Below are 19,479 nucleotides of genomic sequence, written 5' to 3'. Positions count from 1 at the left end.
TCATTCTCACCAGTAAACATTCTTAAAATCTTGGTCAGAAGAACACAGAAAACATTGAGTTAACTCCCCTCTTTGCCTATCCTGAATAAATATGGAAGTTACTGCTTATATAAAGAATCCTGGGATTCAAATTAGCCTTTAGTTGCCTGGTTATGAAATTTGAGGAAAGTCAAGTACCTATTTTTTTGTGTGCTAGAACCATTTTAATATAATTATACATATCTGCCAAATCCAGGAAGAAAAGGTTTATGCATATGTAACTTTTCCAGTGAACGTCTATAAGCATAAATGACAATGATCTCAATTTATAAACTCATCAGGGTCAGATTAACCAATGTCTCTTTACTGCTAGGCTGATCAACAGTAAATTACAGATGAATTAGTGTCCTTTTGTTTCTCTTCTTTCACTCTCCTTGTCCAGAGACATTTCGTTGTAAAGTTTCTGTGCAGCTCACCTCCAGCCAAAGGTAAACTTTTTAGATAAGTACTCAGTTGCTCTGAATTTGCTTATAATTATAAACTATTTAATCACAGAAGAACCCCTGCAGAAGTGGAGTTTAAGGCGGCATATATAATAGGAGATCACAGTTTTGAGGTCTAGCACAGATTAAAAACCACAGATGTACCATTTATGTAAGACATACACGGATTATCTCTTAAACTACATATTGACTCCTTGTGAACCTTATTTTTTATATCAAGTAGTGCATCTAGGAAGGTCAATTATCTATTTCTGTGGCTCAGTTTCCTCATATGCCAAAAAGGAGCAGTAATGTTTTTGTTTGTTTTTACTAAGCTTACATGAATGCTATGAAGGCAAAACTGCATAAACAGAAACCATACATAAGATTAAGATTCAACTGAAAGATTCCTAAAATATAAAAATCTGTGTGTGTGTGCATACACGTTACTATATGGTAAAATCCTGACATTATCTATTCTTCAAATGAAGTACTTTTTCTTGCTGCCATTTGGTAACAGCCCCAAACTAAAAAGTGGTAACTCTGTTCTAAGCACCATCCCATTAGTGATGGGTGGTCCTAATCCATCACTACATGGTAACAAGATTTCTGTGGCTGGGCAGTTTCTTATGCTGACTTAATTAAATCTGAAACAAAAGCTTTTAGTTCTCTGCTTTCCTAAATCTGTTCTTGACTTCTGAAAGTAAAAGTCTTATTTGATTTTCTAGGTTACTCAAGGATTATGCTTGCTCCAGTAATTTCCTTAGTCACTGTCCTAAAAGCACTCTTGAGGACTTGGAGAAGGTGAATTCAATGGTTTGGAAAGAGAATTGGAGTAGACAGTTCTTAATTTTAGGCCATGGTACCCAGATGTGAAAGACCAGAAGCACTTCATGTACTTTGTGGAGATGGTATAAGGATATGCTTACCATCTTTGCATAAAAGAGATGATAATAAATCACAATGGCTGAATTCGGTAGCCAAACCCACTGATCCAAAGAGTCTGTCATCACCTATGTGGGAAGAGTGAGTCACCCTTGATAGAGGTCTGTTACTTTGTGGACAGATAGACACATTAGGAGAAGTTAGGCGACTTTTCTGAGACCTGGATCCCTCCAACTAAAAAACATGAATAATGCTTATTCATAGGATTCAAGTACCTCCAATAATTCCTAAGACATGTGGATCTTTGAGAAGTGTCAAAACATACATGTGTCTTCATAAACATATATTCTATTACATAAAATTTACATTATTAATCATGAAGATTTTGAAAATAAAGGTTCATATTACATTCTATAAAAATTGATTTCTTTCTAGAGTGTGTTTTTAAAAAAATTATTCACTGTATTACCAAGACATATCTAATTGGATCAAAAACTCAAAATTCCGGGCAACCCGGGTGGCTCAGCGGTTTAGTGCTGCCTTCAGCCCAGGGCGTGATCCTGGAGACCTGGGATTGAGTCCCATGTCGGGCTCCCTGCATGGAGCCTGCTTCTCCGTCTACCTGTGTCTCTGTCTCCCTCTCTCTGTCGCTCATGAATAAATAAATAAAATATTTTTTAAAAACCTCAAAATTCTTAGTTTAATATTATTTTTATAGAAAGGAAGGATATCTTTATTTTTTCTGTTACCACAAATATTGCCAGTATTTTTTTTTTTTTTATTTCTGTTTGGCAAAATTCCTCATACTCCCTAGAGAAGTGATTTGGTTAAAGATACTTTTTAAATAGTATTGCATTTCTCATTCAAATGTTAGAGTATTTTACAAGACAGTGCAAAAATCCTAAGAAAAAATAAGTATCAGATTAAAACAATTTTGAAATACATACATGAATTTTTATTTTTTCATCTTGCAGGTTTGTTTCTGTGTTTATTCTGCCAGAGGTAAATTTTCTTATAACAGGTGAATTAAGATAGATTCTGTTCCATCGATAGTTGTCAGAATCTGCCTGAGCCCCGTAAGTGATGCCATATCAGCAGCGAGAAGAAAGTTCTAGAACAATATCGCTGGAATGTTTCCCTCTCCAGCTCTAAAAAAGGTCCTGAAATGATTTATTTCCTATTTCTATAAACACAACCCTTAGACACTCAGCTATATTTTCAGCAAATTCAAAAACAAACCCAGTTTCTTCAACTAGACATTCCTCATGTAATATTTTGAAATACGATGCAGTATAATGTTTTCTAAAGTTTAAATACAGGGCAGCCCCAGTGGCACAGCGGTTTAGCACCGCCTGCAGCCCGGGGCGTGATCCTGGAGACCCTGGATCGAGTCCCACATCGAGCTCCGTGTGTGGAGCCTGCTTCTCCCTCTGCCTGTGTCTCTGCCTCTCTCTCTCTCGCGAGTAAATAAAATCTTTTAAAAAAATAAAAAAGTTTAAATACAGATCAAAGTTTTAAAGAAAATGCTACCATTCCATCCAGCTAAGGAAGAAATGTGCAGAATAGCAGAGTAGCGCTGTGTCAAATGGAGAATGTAAAAAGTGAAAGGAAAAAGCAAAATATTAAATATGATATCTTAGAATTAGAACCATTTGATTTCAAACATTTTTTGGTAATCTTAAAGAAAATCATGCTTTTGCTATTGAGGTATATTCAGTCCCCCTAAGTGACAAACCTGGTGCCTCAAACCAGTAATTTAGTCTATACATCCTGATCTACTATGAAGATTTGAATTATTTCAGAGTTCTACTCTAAAGTTCTGTTTAGTAACAGCAGACTTTCCCATTTGAGCATCAATATTCAATAAACACACTATTTTTTTTATATATTGGCTTCTTAGAATTGGTTTCATCTTAAGATTCATTATACCAATATGCAGAATATTAAACTATGATTTGGCTACCATAAAAATAAAGGCATCAAATTTATTAAACATCCAGCCTCTAGGGAAAATCAAATAGTTGAATCCAAATTAACATACTTCCTTTACGTCCCCAGCACACACCCCGACAGATGTCATTTTTCAGAGCTGTGGTCACGTATGTCCAGTGATATTTTAAACACATGCTTTTTAATGCTTCAAAAAATATGGAAGGTAAGCATGTCATCTTTTTGAGAGATGACATAATAGCGTGCTTTTTCTTAAAAAAAAAGCATCATAAGAAAAGAGAGAACTGGGTCGGAATCATTTCTTTTCTCCCTCTTTCCTCTCTTACCCATATATTCCCCCACTTCCTGTGTCCTGTTCACACAACACATGTGCTCCCTGAGGTTCTTTCACTTCTCCTGAGAGCCTGAGAGAATAGAGGCATCTTTGTGATGAATCTAGAAGTGGCCAGTCTTTCTCCTGCCCTACAGGATTAGGAAGAGAGCTGAAACGAGAGTGACCAACAGCCAGGGCTCACTGGGTGAGCAATGACAATAAAATTGCTCAGGAGATTCAGATCACAAGCCACGGCCTATCCTCTGCAGTACTCATCAGATTTCACTGAGGAAAATTTTAGCTAGACTCAGTCACAAAATCCCCCAAGCTAAGAAAATCATTAGCCATACTGAGATTGGTAAGATAAAACACACTCACTTAGCACTGATTTCCTGGTGAATACAATTATCCACCAGCATTAGTCCACACAGCACCCATGTACAAATGAGCAAAAGGCACCCATATTGGGCAGACACAACCTGGTAGGCACATAGCCTAAGTGTGGAGCGGGCTGGATTCCAATATCCTCTTGTCACCTCAAAAGGACACCATCATGCAGAACATATTCTGAACAACTGGACATGGGGATCCTATTTACATAGATCTTTCTTTTTGGTGCTTTACAAATCCTAAGATGAAAATAATATAACTGGAACATTTATCTATCCTCATGGCCAAGTAGTACTGTGTCAGATGGAGAATGTAAGATTATCTATTGGCAAATGACAAATTCATTCAGGATAAATTCAGGTGAGCATAAAAGGATACTTGATACAGATTCTTTGTAGTGAAGTCATCAAAGAACAACCAATAAAAGCCACTCTCCCTGTTATACTAACATAAGAGTGAATACTTACCACCATCTTCAACTGTAAAATGGAACACATCACTTGTGGCATTGGCCCCCTCTTTTAAAACGTAGCATATTTTCATGTCATCAATGTCAGCTAGAAAATAACCCAAGAACAAAATGATTCATTACTAGGGCGAGATTGGTGACCCATTACTTATGGTAGATCTGACTGGCTCTTCCTCTTCCGTAACTGTGGTTAGCTTCCCCAATTCTAAGTGAAGCAGTGCTATCTTATTTCTCCTATCTCTAAGCCCCATGATTTCAGCTGTCCCATGGAAATCTGATCCCTTATCCAGATAGAGTGCAAGAGTTAGGTTATAATAATAGCAAGGTGTTGCCCCTCCCAATGGTATCTGCATGTTCATACACCAAAGAAGTGACTGTCTTAAATACGGAATGTCAGATTTCATGACAGGTGGAAAGGGAGATATTTTGAGGCATAGCAGATTTCTTGGCACTACTGAAATCACACTCTTTCCCTCCCTGTAGCACTGGCCCTCTGAGGAAAGAACTTCCCTGCCCTCCTCTGGCTAACGTTTCTTACCTCTTGCAATATACAGTGGGCTGTTTTTAAGCTTTCCAGAGTTTGAAAGAAAAAAAAAAATCAAGGACATTTTAAATCCCAAAGATTGAAATAACTGTCATGACTCCAGAGAGTAATTAGAACAGAAAACATCTAATAAAAAACTGAAAACTTTATTCATAGTGAACAGTTATTCTGCCTCAGGAATGCGCTTTCTGTTGCTTCCTGTCTTAGCTCTCGAACTTGCCGGCACAGCTTGTTTTCCATATTGACTAAGATATAATTTAAAAATGTATTTACCCATTTTACCAGTTCCTCTCCTTAATGAGGCCACATAGACAACATAATAAACCAAGTATCAGCCTGTTCGGTGATGCTCATGACACGGCATTATTTGATATGGGCCAGGCAGTAAGTAGTTATTTCTAAGGCTACCTACAATCAAGATCACAGCTACAAGTAGCTTCCACAATAACATGTAATGTTTATTTGGTTAGGGTGTGCTCTATAGTTTTCTATTTTCTAAGAGTTAGTTCATGGTGTGAATAAGAAAATATTGTTATATATAAGAAAACAACTTTATGAAAGCATAAGTTCAAGTGATGCAAGCTACTGGGATCAACAAATGACCCTATGAATTTCTAGGACTCCACTTGACAGATGTGAAATGTACACTGTCCCTTGGCTCATAGAGTTCTGAGAGGTGACTTGCTTACAATCAGACATCTGAGGAGGGAAAATCTGACTTAATAATTAATGGTACCTTTTTGTAAAAGGGGTACTCAGAGATGAAGCCAATTCAAGATGTTTCATTTTCCCTTAGCGTTTTATTTTTAACTCTGCTCTAATTTCCCCAATTTCTGCCTAGTGTCATTTGTATCTTTCTGCGTGTCTATCTTTCTCAGAAGACTGAAAACTTCTGGGATTGTTTGTTTTCGTCTCAACTTCCCACAGTCCTTTGCTTAGAGTCTAATATTCAGTAATGGCTCAAACGAAAGAGCTCAGAGGTCTGGTGGACCGCACTTGGGCCTCTACCTACACGTGTGTGATGCTTCTACAGAGGTAGCGTCAAGCCTCTGCAGGCTCTTTATCTGTCTACTCTTACAACTCTGACCCCTTACAACCTTTAATTCCTCTAGAAGGAATGAAGGCAACTGTCTTCTGAGGACCCATCTTTAGCCTAAGGACAAAGCCCTCTGGTCACATAGCGGAAGACCTTTTTCCAAACTTCCCTATTCCTTCTTTAACTGTGTAAAAAAATCTAAAGGTTCTACTATGAGAAAAGGAAAAATTTATTAGCATGCCCAAGCTGTGTACTGATGTTTTCTTGCATAAAACTCTAGTATAAGAGACAGTTTCACTGAAATAAATCGCCACTTCAAAACTGATTTCTTAAAACTTAAAAACTTTTTTAAAGTTTTAAAAACTTTAAAAACTTAAAACTTAAAAACTTTTTAAAAACTTTTAAAACTTTTAAAAACTTAAAACTTTTTTCTTAAAAACTTTTTTCTAAAGTGAACATGAATGCAATTGTGACACGCAGGTGTCAAATTTTCCCTCCAAGTTGGGGCATGCAATATTGATTAGCTGGAACAAACCAAAACTCTTTTTTTCTGTATAACTCAATTAATAACTCATGGTTCAAAAAGGGGACTTCTAAAAAAATCTCAAGTAAGTAAAGCCTTTGACCATAGTTCTGGTATTCTATAGGAACCTCTAAAACTATCAAAAACATCATAATTTATATATAAACACTCACTTCTGAAGGCACAGTAGTATTAGGAAGATCAAAACCTAGGAGCCAAAAAAAAAAAAAATGCTATTTCCTTTCAGTAAACATCTAACAATTACCTGGATTTTCTTCTAATCACTGATCATGCATTGGATTTATTTCAGTTCATGTGTACAAGCATTCCATGATTTTGTGTTTTCGTTTTAATTCTAAGTTCACTGACATGCCTGGTAACCACATCCTGGTTCAGACTCTTTGGAGAAATTACTGCAAGTGATCTATATCTCCCACAAGATATCGTTGTGTACTTACTATAGAGAAAAAAGTCCAGGTCCTTGAGACAAGTGATTTAAGCCCAGGATGGAGACAACAGGGGCATCTTGGTGAAGAGGCAACATTGAAATAATTTATTTCTTTAATTTGTCTAATTCTACCTTGTTAAGTCTTCCTAATAATAAATTTGAATGCTGTTTAGAAATGAATGGAGTTTCTTCTACTAGGGACCACTTAGTGAATCGGTTTGGGAATAACCTTTTTTTTTTTTGTGGAGGAAAAAACTAAACCTTATTTATTTTTTAAAACTGAATCACTTGGAAAATAGATCACAGCCTTGAGACACCAAACGCAGGCTATATTATCATTTCAAGTAGTAAGTTGGTAAAAAGACAGTAAGGTCTTTATCAAAATGAAAAGGTCCTAACCTTCTTTGACCGCATATGCTAACTTGACTTAACCCGGAGCACTGAAAATCCATCAAAATGTAGCTCAGCTTAAGGTTACGGAAAAACAAAAACAATTCCAACACAGCACTGTCCTCACTAGAGACGCTACTTTCGTTTCTCTGCAAAGAGAGAAGCCACAGTAGTTCTATGATGGAGCCTCTCCGTTTTTACTCACCCACCTGTTCTCCAGAAGTAACCAGCCTAAACCAAACTGCAGTCTCAACTTGTTCGAATGAGTGTTCTGTGGTGAACTACCAACAGTTTTCCTAGACAGTATTTGGGTTCTTATTGGAATGTGATCATTTCTCTTAAGAATGTATCTTCACTTTTTATAATAAACTGGCTAATCTAGATTTCCAAATGACCATAAAGGATAATCATGGTCAGTGTCAGTGAGAGAGAGAGAGCACAACAGTCTGCAATGAAATAGCATAACTTGGGGTTCAATATTTATGAAATAATATTCTAATATTTTAAGCTGTTGGACTTGGTCCATAGAATTTGAATTAAATTGTCTGCCTGTCTTCATCTAAAAATTCCTTAAAAAAAATCTTTAACATCAGATTATTATTTCAGATCAGAGGAGCAATTTGAAGTAATATTTTCTATCCTGTAATATATATTTTTTATCCTCTTCACTTTCCATGAAAAGAAAGCAGTCTAAGATTGCATGGCATCTCTGTCCTCAGAAAGCCTTCACACAGAAGTTTCCTGCTGGTCTGGCATAACACTTGGCACTCAGGTTTTCCTGTCCCTGCAGGCCCTAGAATATAGTCAGGCTTTCAGCCAAGAATCAGGAGGTTGGGAGTGCAGGGCTACTTGCCAGCATCTAAAACAGAGAAGCAGTTCACTTTAACACTATACTTTGCAACATCCGTTTATTAAAGCATTTGTTAGAGCACAACACTGTTGCAGGAAAAGAATACCCCCACTGGGATGCCCTGAGGGTAAACTTTATCTCTACTCACAGAGCCCACATAGGGCCAGATGGAGTTTCCATCCTGATGTGGTGAGGTTTTCGTGAAAGCCACCCAAAGCCCTCTGTTGTGAAGGTCGCACGTCGGCGAGAACAGCCCTAACTCCCAAGCCAGCATACTGAATGGGCTTCTCCCTTCAGTCACTGAGTAAACTCTGCAGAGGTCACCTGCCCTTCCTGTCTCAGACTGTGTCCACACACAAAGAAAACTTAGATTAGCAAAACGCTCTAGCCTTAAGAATGCAGATGCTTGAAGCAACGGGTGTCTGCCACTGTGTTTGAAAGAGGACACAGAGGACATGCGAAACGAGGAAATAATTTCCTCTTTCTCTTCTGCTGTTCATCTTAGTAATGTATCTTCAGGTTCTTGACAAAGTGAATGTGTATTCTGGTGATGGGCATATTGTCGTATACATCAGTATGCGTGCTCTGTGCGTGTGTATGTCATGACGTGCTGTGTGTGTGTATGTCATGACGTGCTGTGTGTGTGTATGTCATGACGGCATACCTTGTACATGTAATTGTTATAACTCTAGACATGTGCTTACCTCTCAGGTCTCTGGTGTTTGCCTAAGTCATAAGATATTACAGAGGAGTTATAAATCTACATTTTTTCCCAGGTACCAAGTTTCTTAGAACTGTAGCAGGATTAGAACAGCGCTTCCACAGTTAATCAAAGTGACATAAATCTGAAGGCTCGGTGTGAATGGTAGGAGAAAACGAATTAAGTTCGTTAAACGAATTACAGTTAAACGAATACACAGAATTTAGAAAGCACATCTTTCTCTAAGGTGCCAAAATGCTCCCGAGTCCCCCGCAGCGTCTCCAATAGGCCACTCAGAGGACAGGGGTGGCAAACAGGTCAGAACTGAAGAGCCTGCCTCAGGGTCAACTCACCCAGGTCCGGCTCCTGCCTTGGCAGCGTGCCTGATATTCCTTCTAAGGCAGATTGCCACATGGGACATAGGACAGGAAGGGAGCTCTTCTCCCAGAAAAGGGAGTCCCTTTATTCCTCACCCCACCCCCTTATGATCTATTTCCCTTTCCTTTCCTTCCCTTGGACTCAAATTTGATCCCCTACTTGGAGTTTTTGGGGATAGCCGTACCCTCAGAAAAGAAGACTCATGTTTTCTGTTGGGCATAAAGAAAGAAAAGTATGCCATACCTTGTGTAAACTGAGTGACACTGTGGTTGCCTCTGTCCAGATTGAGGAGATACCCATGTTGAGGAGCTCCTGTCACAATAAACCTGAGAGAAAAACGTAAGCTGTCTCTGTCCTCTGCTTTCAATATTTTGCTTGTGATCATGAACCCCAAGTGACCGGTAGCCAGAGGGCGAAGCGTGGAAACCCCTTTGTTCACTGCAATCTGGGGGATGCTGTCGTCAACAGCTAAGACCTGGATTTTCATCACTTGGGGTCTCCTCGTTTCAAATAGCGTATCAGGGAAGACATAGAACTCTGTATGAGAACTGTCAGTCACCGTGAAGGAGAAGCTGTCTTCGCTTGACTCCGTGCCATCATGTCTGTAGCTGATTAAGTTTTCATTCAAGTCTTGCTTGGTAAAAACCATGGCAGGTCTGGTATTGTTGAATAAGAGTTGACCATGAACAGGCACCTGGGTGACAATGAACTTCAGGAGTTTGTCAGGAGTATCTGGGTCTTCGGCAGTGAGTTCAAAGGGAGTGATCAGCTTGTTTTCACCCTCGCTGACAACCAGGTCATGGATGGTGACTACTGGCTTTTTGTTATCCACATCACTAATGGAGATACGGAATGTCCGGAAGACAGGGTTACGTCCATCCGTGACTTGAAACTCAAAACTGTCCATCTTGACCTCATCATCAGCTGTGTGGATGTAGTAGATTTTGTTGCCAGCCAGTTGGAGCTGAGTGAAAGACATGATGGAAGCTCCACGTTGATCTGTGCACTCTAAGTGACCTCTCGTGGGAGCCCTGGTGATGGTGAAAACTAAGTTTTCATCAGGACTGTTCAGGTCACTTGTGCTTAGGAGGTCTGTTGTGAGGGTGACTTTGCCTCCTTCTTTCAAGGATACCCCCTTGCTTATCACATCTGGGAAGACAGTGTCAATACTCCCGACGGAAATGTAAAAGTAGCGATCTATCAGGGCGTTTATTCCGTCAGTCACATCAAATTTAATTAGGTCCCGAATGCCCTCTAGTCCAACATGGACATACCGAATTAAGTTTCTGTCCACTTCATCCTGGGTAAAATTCATGCCGAGTGTGATATTTTCAAAGGCACCTGTAGGTTTTTGCCTCTGCAATAAGCCATGTCCTGGCCCATAACGAATAATATAAACCAAAGATTTGTCTTCCGAATCTAAATCAGTTGCCATTAACATTTTGTTGTTGATAATTTTGGTTTCCCCAATTTCTATTTCTAGTCCATTATTGATGGTCATTCTGGGGGTCTCATCATCAACTGGGATAACAATAATTGGGACCGTCCTTTCCACTGAATGCCTACCGTCTGTTAGTCTAATCACAAAACGGTCTTCCTGGGTCTCAGAGTCATCATGCTCATAAATAATGCTAGAACTCTCTATGATCTGGTCCAAGGTAAAGCTTTCAACCAAAACTGTGCCATTTATCAGCTGGTTCACAATGTGACCCCGAGTAGGAAATTGGGTAACAGTAAAAGTTAAGTCATCGGGGGGAATGTCCGCATCAGCAGCATTGAGGATGGGCGTGTCGATCACCAGACTCATGCCTTCCATCACCATAAATTCTCTCATAAATATTTCTGGCTGTTCATCGTTGGTGGGAATGATGACAATGGGGAATAAATGTCTCTCCGAAAAGTTAATGCCATCAGAGCAACGAAATATAAATCGATCTTCCACAGGTTCTACCCCTTTATGGACGCTCTGGACATAGTTAATATGACCCTGCCTGAGGTCTTTCACGGTAAAGGCACTTATGGCAACTCCTGCTCTTGATTTCTCAGAGCCTGGGGCTGGAGAAATGTTTTCAACATAACCGGAGGTAGGCTGAATAACTATAGTGCATAAGATGTCATCATTTAGTGAATCGATATCTTCAGCACTTACATGTGCTGATGTTACAACACTCTTATCACCTTCCACAACTATAAACTGTTCACCTATAGAAATTTCTGGAGCCTGGCTATCGACAGGGAGGACGGTCACCCACACGGTGACTCCTTGGATAGTATTGCCACCCATTACCCATTCTTGAGACATATCCGACAGGCTCAGGTTAAAAGAGTCCCCTTTGGGCAACAGGCCTATCTCACCACTAGTGTGGGCATAGACGACAGAGCCCTCTAAAATGTCTCTTTGGGTAAACTGCTCCGCTGGAACTCCGTTGACCAGGATTTCACCATATAAGGGTGGATCTTCCAAGAGGAAAGTCAACATCAAATCATCAGTGTCCTCATCAGTCCCCTTGATAACACTGGCAGTGATTTCGGTAGCTCCATTTTCTAAAACATCTAGATATGACCCCAGAGTGCCAGCAGAAAGGCTCAGCATGGGCACCTCATCATCCACTGGCTGGATGTTCACTCTGAGAGTGATTGGCACCACGTGGTGCGTGTCGCTGACCTCCAAGGAGCAGCTGTCAGTGAGGGACTCATCTCCATTATGCGCATAGGAAATCTGACCCCGTTTTATATCTTCCAAGTGGAAGACCTCCCCTACGTGCAGAATCTGTCCAGACACTCTCATGTGGCCGTGTTTGGGTGCCTGAGTGAGAGTGAAAGAGATGTGTGCCACGTCTGTGTCTACGTCATTCACACACAACTCGGTCTCGCTCAGGACATGGTGGCCCTTCTCCTGAACAGTGAAACCAGTGTTGAGGATCTCAGGTGGTTGGTTGTCCACTGGCTGCAGGTAAAGGGTGAAGGTGCCTGGGGCCACATTCCCAGCTTGGTCTTCCACCTGGAACTGGAACTGGGCCACTCGGGCAGCCACTCCTAGTTCTTGATCTGGAGGTTTGTAAGCAATTTTATGGTGGTTGATCTGGGCTTGGGTGAAATGGGCCACCACGACCGAGGGCTGGTCTGTTAGGACCAAGGAGCCCAGGGGGGCTGGCGAGTGGTTTTCATCTGTGTCCATGGGGGGCTGGGTCACTGTGTAATGGAGTTCCCGGTCATCTGTGTCCAGGTCGGTGTAGCGCAGCCACTTCTTTCTCAGCGGGGTGAGCTGGGACTCCTGCACCACCATCCGCAGGGGACAGCCACTGCCCAGCTCTGGAGGGAGGCGATCCACCGGATGAATGCGCACCACAAACCTGTGTGGTCCTGACTGATTAGGGGGGTCATGGTTATCTTGGACGCGAAACGTGAACTGGTCAATCACTGGCCCAGGACTATGGGGCCCAGAGTGCCTGTAGAACAGCCTCCCCTCTCTTATGTCCTGCTGCCGCCATTCTGTCACTGCTTTCTCATAGAACTCTCCCTGTTTCCTCCAAGGGCTCCCAGTAAACTCCTCCTCCTCCTCCTCGTGCGGAGGATGAGTTTGGCGGAGAAGCAGATGCCCTATAGCTGAGAAGGGCGATTCCAGCACAAAAAGTAGCGTAGAGTCATCTGAGTCAATGTCAGCTGCACTTAGAGCGAGGGGCAGGATGGGCACCGTTTCACCTTCCGCCAGTGTCAGCCCCGTGTTAGCATTGAGGACTGGTGGCTGGTCATCCACAGGCACTAAGGTGATGGGAAACAGGAACTGCACCTGGTGCCTGCGTCCTCCGTCCACCATTCGAAGTACAAGGTTGTCACTCAGTGAGCCATCTTTGTCATCATGATGGTAGACCACCCGGCCGGCTGCTAGCTCAGCCACCGAAAAGGTCTTAGGGGCCGAGCTGCCATGGGTGGCACCCAGGAGGACAAGGTGACCATGCCGGAGCCCAGCCACCACCTCCAGCTGCACTGCCTCCAGGTCATCCTCATCGCTGATGACCAGGTTTTGCGGTCCACTGCCCGCAGGGCCTGTAAGTGGCCGGGACTGGCCCTCATAGAGAAGGAGGCCTGTGTTCCGGGTGACCACTGGAGCCAGCGTGTTCATGGGCTTCACCACAACCATAAAAGCAAAAGGGTCTGAGGCTGCTCCCTCCGGATCCACTACCTCCAACTCCAGTTCAAAGAGACGCTCTCGGTCGGAGTCCTCGGCCGGCGGCTGGTAGGCAATCTTCAAGAGCCGCAGATCCCTCTGCGTGAAGGAGGAGAGGGGCAGGCTGCGGTCATCGGTACTTACCAGGTAGCCCTGGCCCAGCTGCAAGGGAGCGGTGAGGTTGAAGACCAACAGGTCAGGGGGCGACTCTGCATCCTCCGCCGCCAGCATGTCGGGGGTCAGGGCGGTCAGGACAAACTGATCCACCTCCACCATCATCATGGCCACAAAACTGGGCTTGGGCGCGGTGTTCTCCGCCCCTCCGCGGATTCTCACCAGCACCTGGAAGTGCTCCCGTTTCAAAGCAGGCCTGCCCACTGGCGAGCCTCGAGCGCGCAGCTCCACCACCATGGGCACCCAGTCCCTGTTGGGTGACGGGCCGGGGGCCGTGTGGCGGTAGCGCACGCCCAGCTCCAGGAAGGCCGCGCAGTCCATCAGGAGAGGCTCCTGGGCGCCCCCGTCGCCGGCGCCGCCTGGAGCCCGCGGGTAGCGAAGCAGTTCCCCGTAGCGGGGCAGCGCGCTCAGGCCCGACAGGATGCCCACGCGACACTCCTCGCTCTCGGGCTGGTAGGCGAACTCCAGGCTCCGCGCGTCCAGGGCGTTGCTGGTCCCCAGCAGCTCCTCCACGACCAGGGGCAGGTTCCGGGTCACGACCTCCAGCTGGGTGAAGACCACCTCCACCTCCAGCGCCAGGGGGAGCACCGCCGCCCCTCCCGGCGCGTCGTAGCGCAGCTGCAGCCGCACGCGGTCCCGCGACGGGCTGCGAGCGCCCAGGTGCGAGTAGCGCACCTCCCCGGGGCCGAAGTCGCACGGGAAGCGCCTGGGGCTCAGGCGGCCCGGCCTCTGGGCCAGCGCGTCACTGTCCAGCACGGTCACCGCGCAGCGGTCCCCCGGCTGCACCTGCAGCACCAGGTCGCGCCGCGGATCCAGCCACACCTCGCGGCCGAAGGGCACCCGGAGCCCGCGGTTCGCCAGCACCACGGCCTCCTCGGCGAGGACCCCCGCAGCCCCCGCGGGGTCCGGAGACAGCAACTCCCGGCCCGGGCCAGCGGGCTGTGCCCGGGCGCGGCTTACCGGGGACAGGAGAAGCGGCAGCAGCAACAGCAGGGGAGGCGGCAGCCGGGGCACCGGCTGAGCCCCGGGGGCGGCGCGGGACGCGATCCCGGGGACCCCGGCCGCGCGCATGGTCGGGGTGTTGGGGCCGAGGCAGGTCCGCGGGGGGCGCAGTCAGTCCCCGGCAGCGGGCGAGAGACCCCGCCGGAGAGCGCCGGCAGCTCCGCACTCCGCAGCCGCCACCGCGCCGGGGTGGGAGTTGCGCTGCGCGGGCCGGGCTGGCGCTGCAGCGAGGGGGACCCCCCCCCGGCCCGCCCCGGCCGCCCCGCCCCGGCCGCTCACTGGCTGCGAGGGCCCAGTCCCTCCGCCCCGGCTTCCCCGGTCCCGGGACCCCGGCCCCCCCCCCCGAGTACCCCCACCCCCCGTCCTCCCCGGAGGCCAATCGTCGGTCCCGGGGGGAGGCCCGGAGTCGAGGGTTGGGTAGTGATGTCCGTCAATCAGCTCCCAGGGCCGAGGCGGGGAACCCGCGGGGGGGGGAGACGCGAGGCGCTGCAAGCGGTGCAGGAGGCGGAGGGACCGGCGGCCTCCGGCTGCCCCTGGGCTCGCGCCCCTCTGCGGCGCCGCGGTTGAGGCTCCCGCGGAGGAGTCGGGACACGCCGCTGGCTTGAGTCCGTCCTTCAGCTGCCTGGGCCCCAGGACCACCCATGTTAGCTCCCACCCCCTCCATTTCGAAACAGCCTCGCGCGGGTGGGTGTGGGTGTGGGTGTGCGTGTGTCATTACTGCTCCCTGAAATTTGCAAGCCCGAGAGGAAAGTGATTCGCAGCGTCGCTTGTATTTGAATCGAAACCCAGAGCAATTTGGGAAGAAACTCGGGGCACATTTGCAAAAGCGCAGCTGGCATGAGAAGCCGAGGCCAGAGCAGGTTGCTCAGCGAGGCCACCCCCCCCCCCCCCCGCCCTGCTCGCCGCCTCTCGTAAATCACAAGGGGCACAGTGCTTGGGTTGGTGACTTGTGAACAAGCCCCTCCTCGGCAACCAAAGTTCGTTCGGAGTATAAGGGGGGGACATTTGGGACGCAGGAGAGATGCAGCCCGATCGGAATCGCGAGACAGGCACCGAAAAGTAAGTGCTGGGAAAGGCCGCCCCGAGTAGCTGTGGCTAGAAACGTTCCCGTTCCCTTCGCAGCACTTAGACCAAGTGCAAACTAAACCTACTTGTCAGCATCACATTCCTCCGCAAGCCGGGAGAACTGATAAATCTCCGGAGGGCGAACGAAAGTAGGTTAGCCCCCTTCCCTGTCGGCCGGTTCTGGAGGCCGAGCTTGAGCTCCTCCTGCCCCCTTGTGTTCCTCTGGTCTCAGAAGTGTGTGGATTCCCCTTCTGCAAGGTCTCCCTGCGCCCACGTCTTGGAAGAAACGAGGAGGAAAACAGAGGAGCCCTCACTGTTAAAACCCAGCCATTTCCAGATTAGTTTCTTGAGCAGTCCGGTTTCCTTATCCTGCCTGATCGAAGTGTTTTGGGTAATGTTCTTTTTTGTTCAGTATCACAAATCGGGTTATTGGTTGGAATATCGAATTGGAATAATGGTCATCCTGCACTTTCCCCGTTTAAAGATAGATTTGGGAAACGAAAGAGTGTAGGTGAGAAACTGCTATGACATTTTAAATTTCAATTGCAACTGAAGATATAAAACTCATGTGTGGATGCATTTCAGGAAAAAGTATGTATCTCCTTAACCCTTTCGGGGAGTTAGCCTCCGCTGCTCCAGCCCAGAGTTTTGATCCCTGCCTGGCACACTCACAGCTACTTTCCAGGCCACAGGTCAGCCTCTACACAGAGGATTGCTGGGAAGCCTCAGATTCCACTCCAGGAAGGCCACTGGGGCGTATCTGTCCCTGGGAGTTAGAAATGGAATATTCTGAAATCTTTCAAAAAGAGCCAGGGAGAGGGAGAGAGAGATTATTTTCAAGGAGCCACTCATACAAGCAAATGACATTTAGTTAGTTGAATATGACTTGAACTAATGCTTCAAGCTTTGCACTTTTGGGGAGCTTTGAACTCCCACTCAGATTGATGAATGTATTTTGCAATTTAGTACAATGAGCATCCAGGAACCTAAAAGGGATGTGACTGAAATTTGAAAAATAGGAGAAACACCCCCCCACACCCCACCCCTAGTCCAAGGCCACCAATTTCCAATTCACTTTGGTGTTATTATTTTATAGCTTCTTATACTTACTCATTATTGCAAACAATTCAAATGGAAGTGACGAGGGGAAATTTTACTCTTTCCTCTTCACAAATAAAACAAATGGAAAGATGCCAAATGAAACAGAATCTCAGTTTCAGAATATGGTTCTTTATATATTATATTTCAAATCCTGGTTATATACTTTGATTGAAAAATGTCAACTGGAAGCAGAGTGATTCTTGTTCAGGCATTGTGACCCTGGGCATACTCTGACCAGAACCAGACCAAGAGCCTGACCCTTGATGCTTCTCAGTGGCTCCAGGGTTTTCCTTTCTTCCTTTTAAAGTCCAGCTCTGTTTGACTTTCAAGCTATGATAAGATCAGCATTTGAAGTATGGTAGTATGCCTGAAGGGCAGAGTTCAATATTTTGTTTCATGGTAAGAAGAATAGAGGGCCAGTTATTTTTAAGTAGCCTAAGGAAATCAATAAACTGTATCTTTTTTTGACTTTTTGATTTAGCCTGCCTTGAAGTGATGGAATGATTCTTAGGATTTTTTTTTTTTTTTTTTTTGGAGGTGGGGCAAATGCCTTTGTTATTTGTTGTTTGAGTTTTTTTTTTTTTTCTTTAATCACATAGTGTAACACATACTGTTATTTCCTTAAATATATTTTGCATTCATGGTTATTGATAAAATAGTGACATATTAAATTCTCATCTGAAAGCAAGTTTTAGTGATGATGACAATATAGGATAGATACCTCAGTGTTAAAAGATTTCTATTGTTCTTAATTGGTGAGGAAATATTTTGTGGCCAATAGTCTTAATATCATAAGGGATTAAATAAGTTGGCAAACTTGTAATTTTTTAAATCTGAGCTTATTCAGTTCTCCTTTCATTAGCCTTATAACACCTACTGTGCATCCTCTGGGCAAAATACCCTTTAAAGTAAATTTTTAAAGTCTCTAAGCATATGAAAAACACACTAAAATCTCTCCTCAAAGTGACTACAACTGAAACTAGTCATTGTTAAAAGTTAAATGATCTCTGACCTAGAGTTAAGCACCAGAGAACTTATTTCCTAAAATAAAGAAGGTTATGTGATGAATGTAAGATGCAGGTGAGATACTCAGGTGTATACTGAAGGCCCGTCTGGGACTCTGGGTGAACATACATCTGGTTAAATTGTGAATGTTACATTGTCTTTCCAAAGTTTCTCTTTTCTTATTTTCCTCTCCTGGCCTGCAGGACACGCCACACGTCCCTCCCCCGCCCCCATAGAGATAATGGCCTCAAGGATACCAATAGAGTACTTTCAGATGAATGATTGAAGCTTTATGCCAAGCATTTTAATAGTTCTCAATAGAATTTTAGTCTTTGAGAGCTTCAAAACCATGGCTTGCCTATAAACATCAAACTTGACTGATTTTGCAGAGCAACACTGAAGGCATAAATAGCCCTGGGCTGACTGACCAAGACCTGGGTCCCAATCTTGGCTCTGACATCCACCAATTAACTATGTGACCTGCAGCAATTCTCTCTTTTTTGCAACTACAGTCTCCATTACTGTAAACCAATGGACTCAGTCTTCTTGGACAAATTCCTTCTGGCTCCCCTTTGGTTTTGGTGTTTGGTGCCATGAGACCAAAATTACGGATGACCTGCCATTTTGTTTCCTCATGGTACTTTTTAGTTTACTGTGCTCCGTCCATCTGCAGTATTCTCCCTAAATGCCTGTGGGAATCCATCGGAAATTTAAGAACGATGCTAACTTTGCAGACCACTTGCTGCAACCTCCTCATTTCATAGTTGAGGAAACAGGAGCAAGGAGGGTAAGACCCAGGAGTGAAGCTGGAAAGGCAGAGAGATGACCAACATGACTGCAAGGTCCGTGTCCATATCTTACCTTAAGCTCCAATTTAGCCTTTAAGGATGATGTCAAATACCTACTCCCCCATGGAAACTTTGTTCGTGTACTCAATTTAGTACAAGCTCTACATGTTCTGACTCTCTAATACCACCTTCTCCCCTTTGCACCGTATGCCTTTGCTTGTGTCTCTCTTACGAGATCACTCTTACTATATGTTGGGTTACAGTGGTCTGTGTTCTTGTGCCTTTTGAAAGCATCTGGAGCCTACAGCCTGCATTTGCTTATCCTTTACCTTCATCAGGATTTTACTAAATATTCATTACATGAAATTAGATCACAATTTCTCATTTCCCAAGCAATTTCACTTGAATAACTCAGCCAGATTTGACAACAGTTTTGCAAGGTAACCAGGTCTGTTGTTCAGTTTTCTTACTAGTGAGCAACAGAAACGGACTGGCTGAAATAAGCAAAAAAGGAAGTGAAAAGATAGGGAGACGCTCCCATAATTTCTGGAAAGGCAGCAACATAAGTCTCAGAAATTCTTTGAATGTGAACCAAAACCCAGAGCTTCTGCTTGATAATGGTCTGCGGGGATAGCACTGAGCTACCACTAGACACTGGAGCCTCCAGGTGACACTCCCACTGTGGCCAATACCAAGTGTAAGTCGGCAGCCCTGATGCCACTGCCTCTGCTGCTCTTGGACTCAGGTGTCACTGCAGCCAATGACCAGCGATGTTTCCCTCTCTGTCACTATAAAATCAAAGGTCTAGGCAGGATCAGATTTTAACAGGTTAAGTAGCA

General features: G+C 44.8%; 1 protein-coding gene and 1 long non-coding RNA gene across 10 annotated transcripts in view; one reads left to right on the top strand and one right to left on the bottom strand.

Annotated features, from left to right (window-relative positions):
* The window catches only part of FREM2 (FRAS1 related extracellular matrix 2), a 168,749-nt gene extending 153,861 nt beyond the window's left edge, over positions 1-14,888 (bottom strand). Inside the window, exons 1-2 of the mRNA XM_025996841.2 lie at positions 9,581-14,888; positions 4,467-4,556 (exon numbers count right to left, since the gene is read on the bottom strand). Coding sequence (XP_025852626.1) covers positions 4,467-4,556; positions 9,581-14,750 — 5,260 coding nt within the window. The 5' untranslated portion in view covers positions 14,751-14,888. The remainder of the gene's footprint in view (positions 1-4,466; positions 4,557-9,580) is intronic.
* A 293-nt stretch (positions 14,889-15,181) lies between these two features.
* The window catches only part of LOC112918697 (uncharacterized), a 110,618-nt gene continuing 106,320 nt past the window's right edge, over positions 15,182-19,479 (top strand). For 6 of the 9 annotated variants that reach the window (XR_011994278.1, XR_011994272.1, XR_011994273.1 and 3 more), the window contains exon 1: positions 15,573-15,740. This is a non-coding gene — a long non-coding RNA (uncharacterized lncRNA). Of the gene's footprint in view, positions 15,741-19,479 lie in introns of all 9 variants that reach the window. The other 3 variants (XR_011994279.1, XR_011994276.1, XR_011994275.1) reach the window with 3 other exon arrangements.

The sequence above is a fragment of the Vulpes vulpes genome, chromosome 9, assembly GCF_048418805.1.
Source record: "Vulpes vulpes isolate BD-2025 chromosome 9, VulVul3, whole genome shotgun sequence".
Lineage (NCBI taxonomy): Eukaryota > Metazoa > Chordata > Mammalia > Carnivora > Canidae > Vulpes > Vulpes vulpes.
Note: the sequence above shows the minus strand (reverse complement) of the source record. Positions and strands in the feature narration are given on the sequence as shown.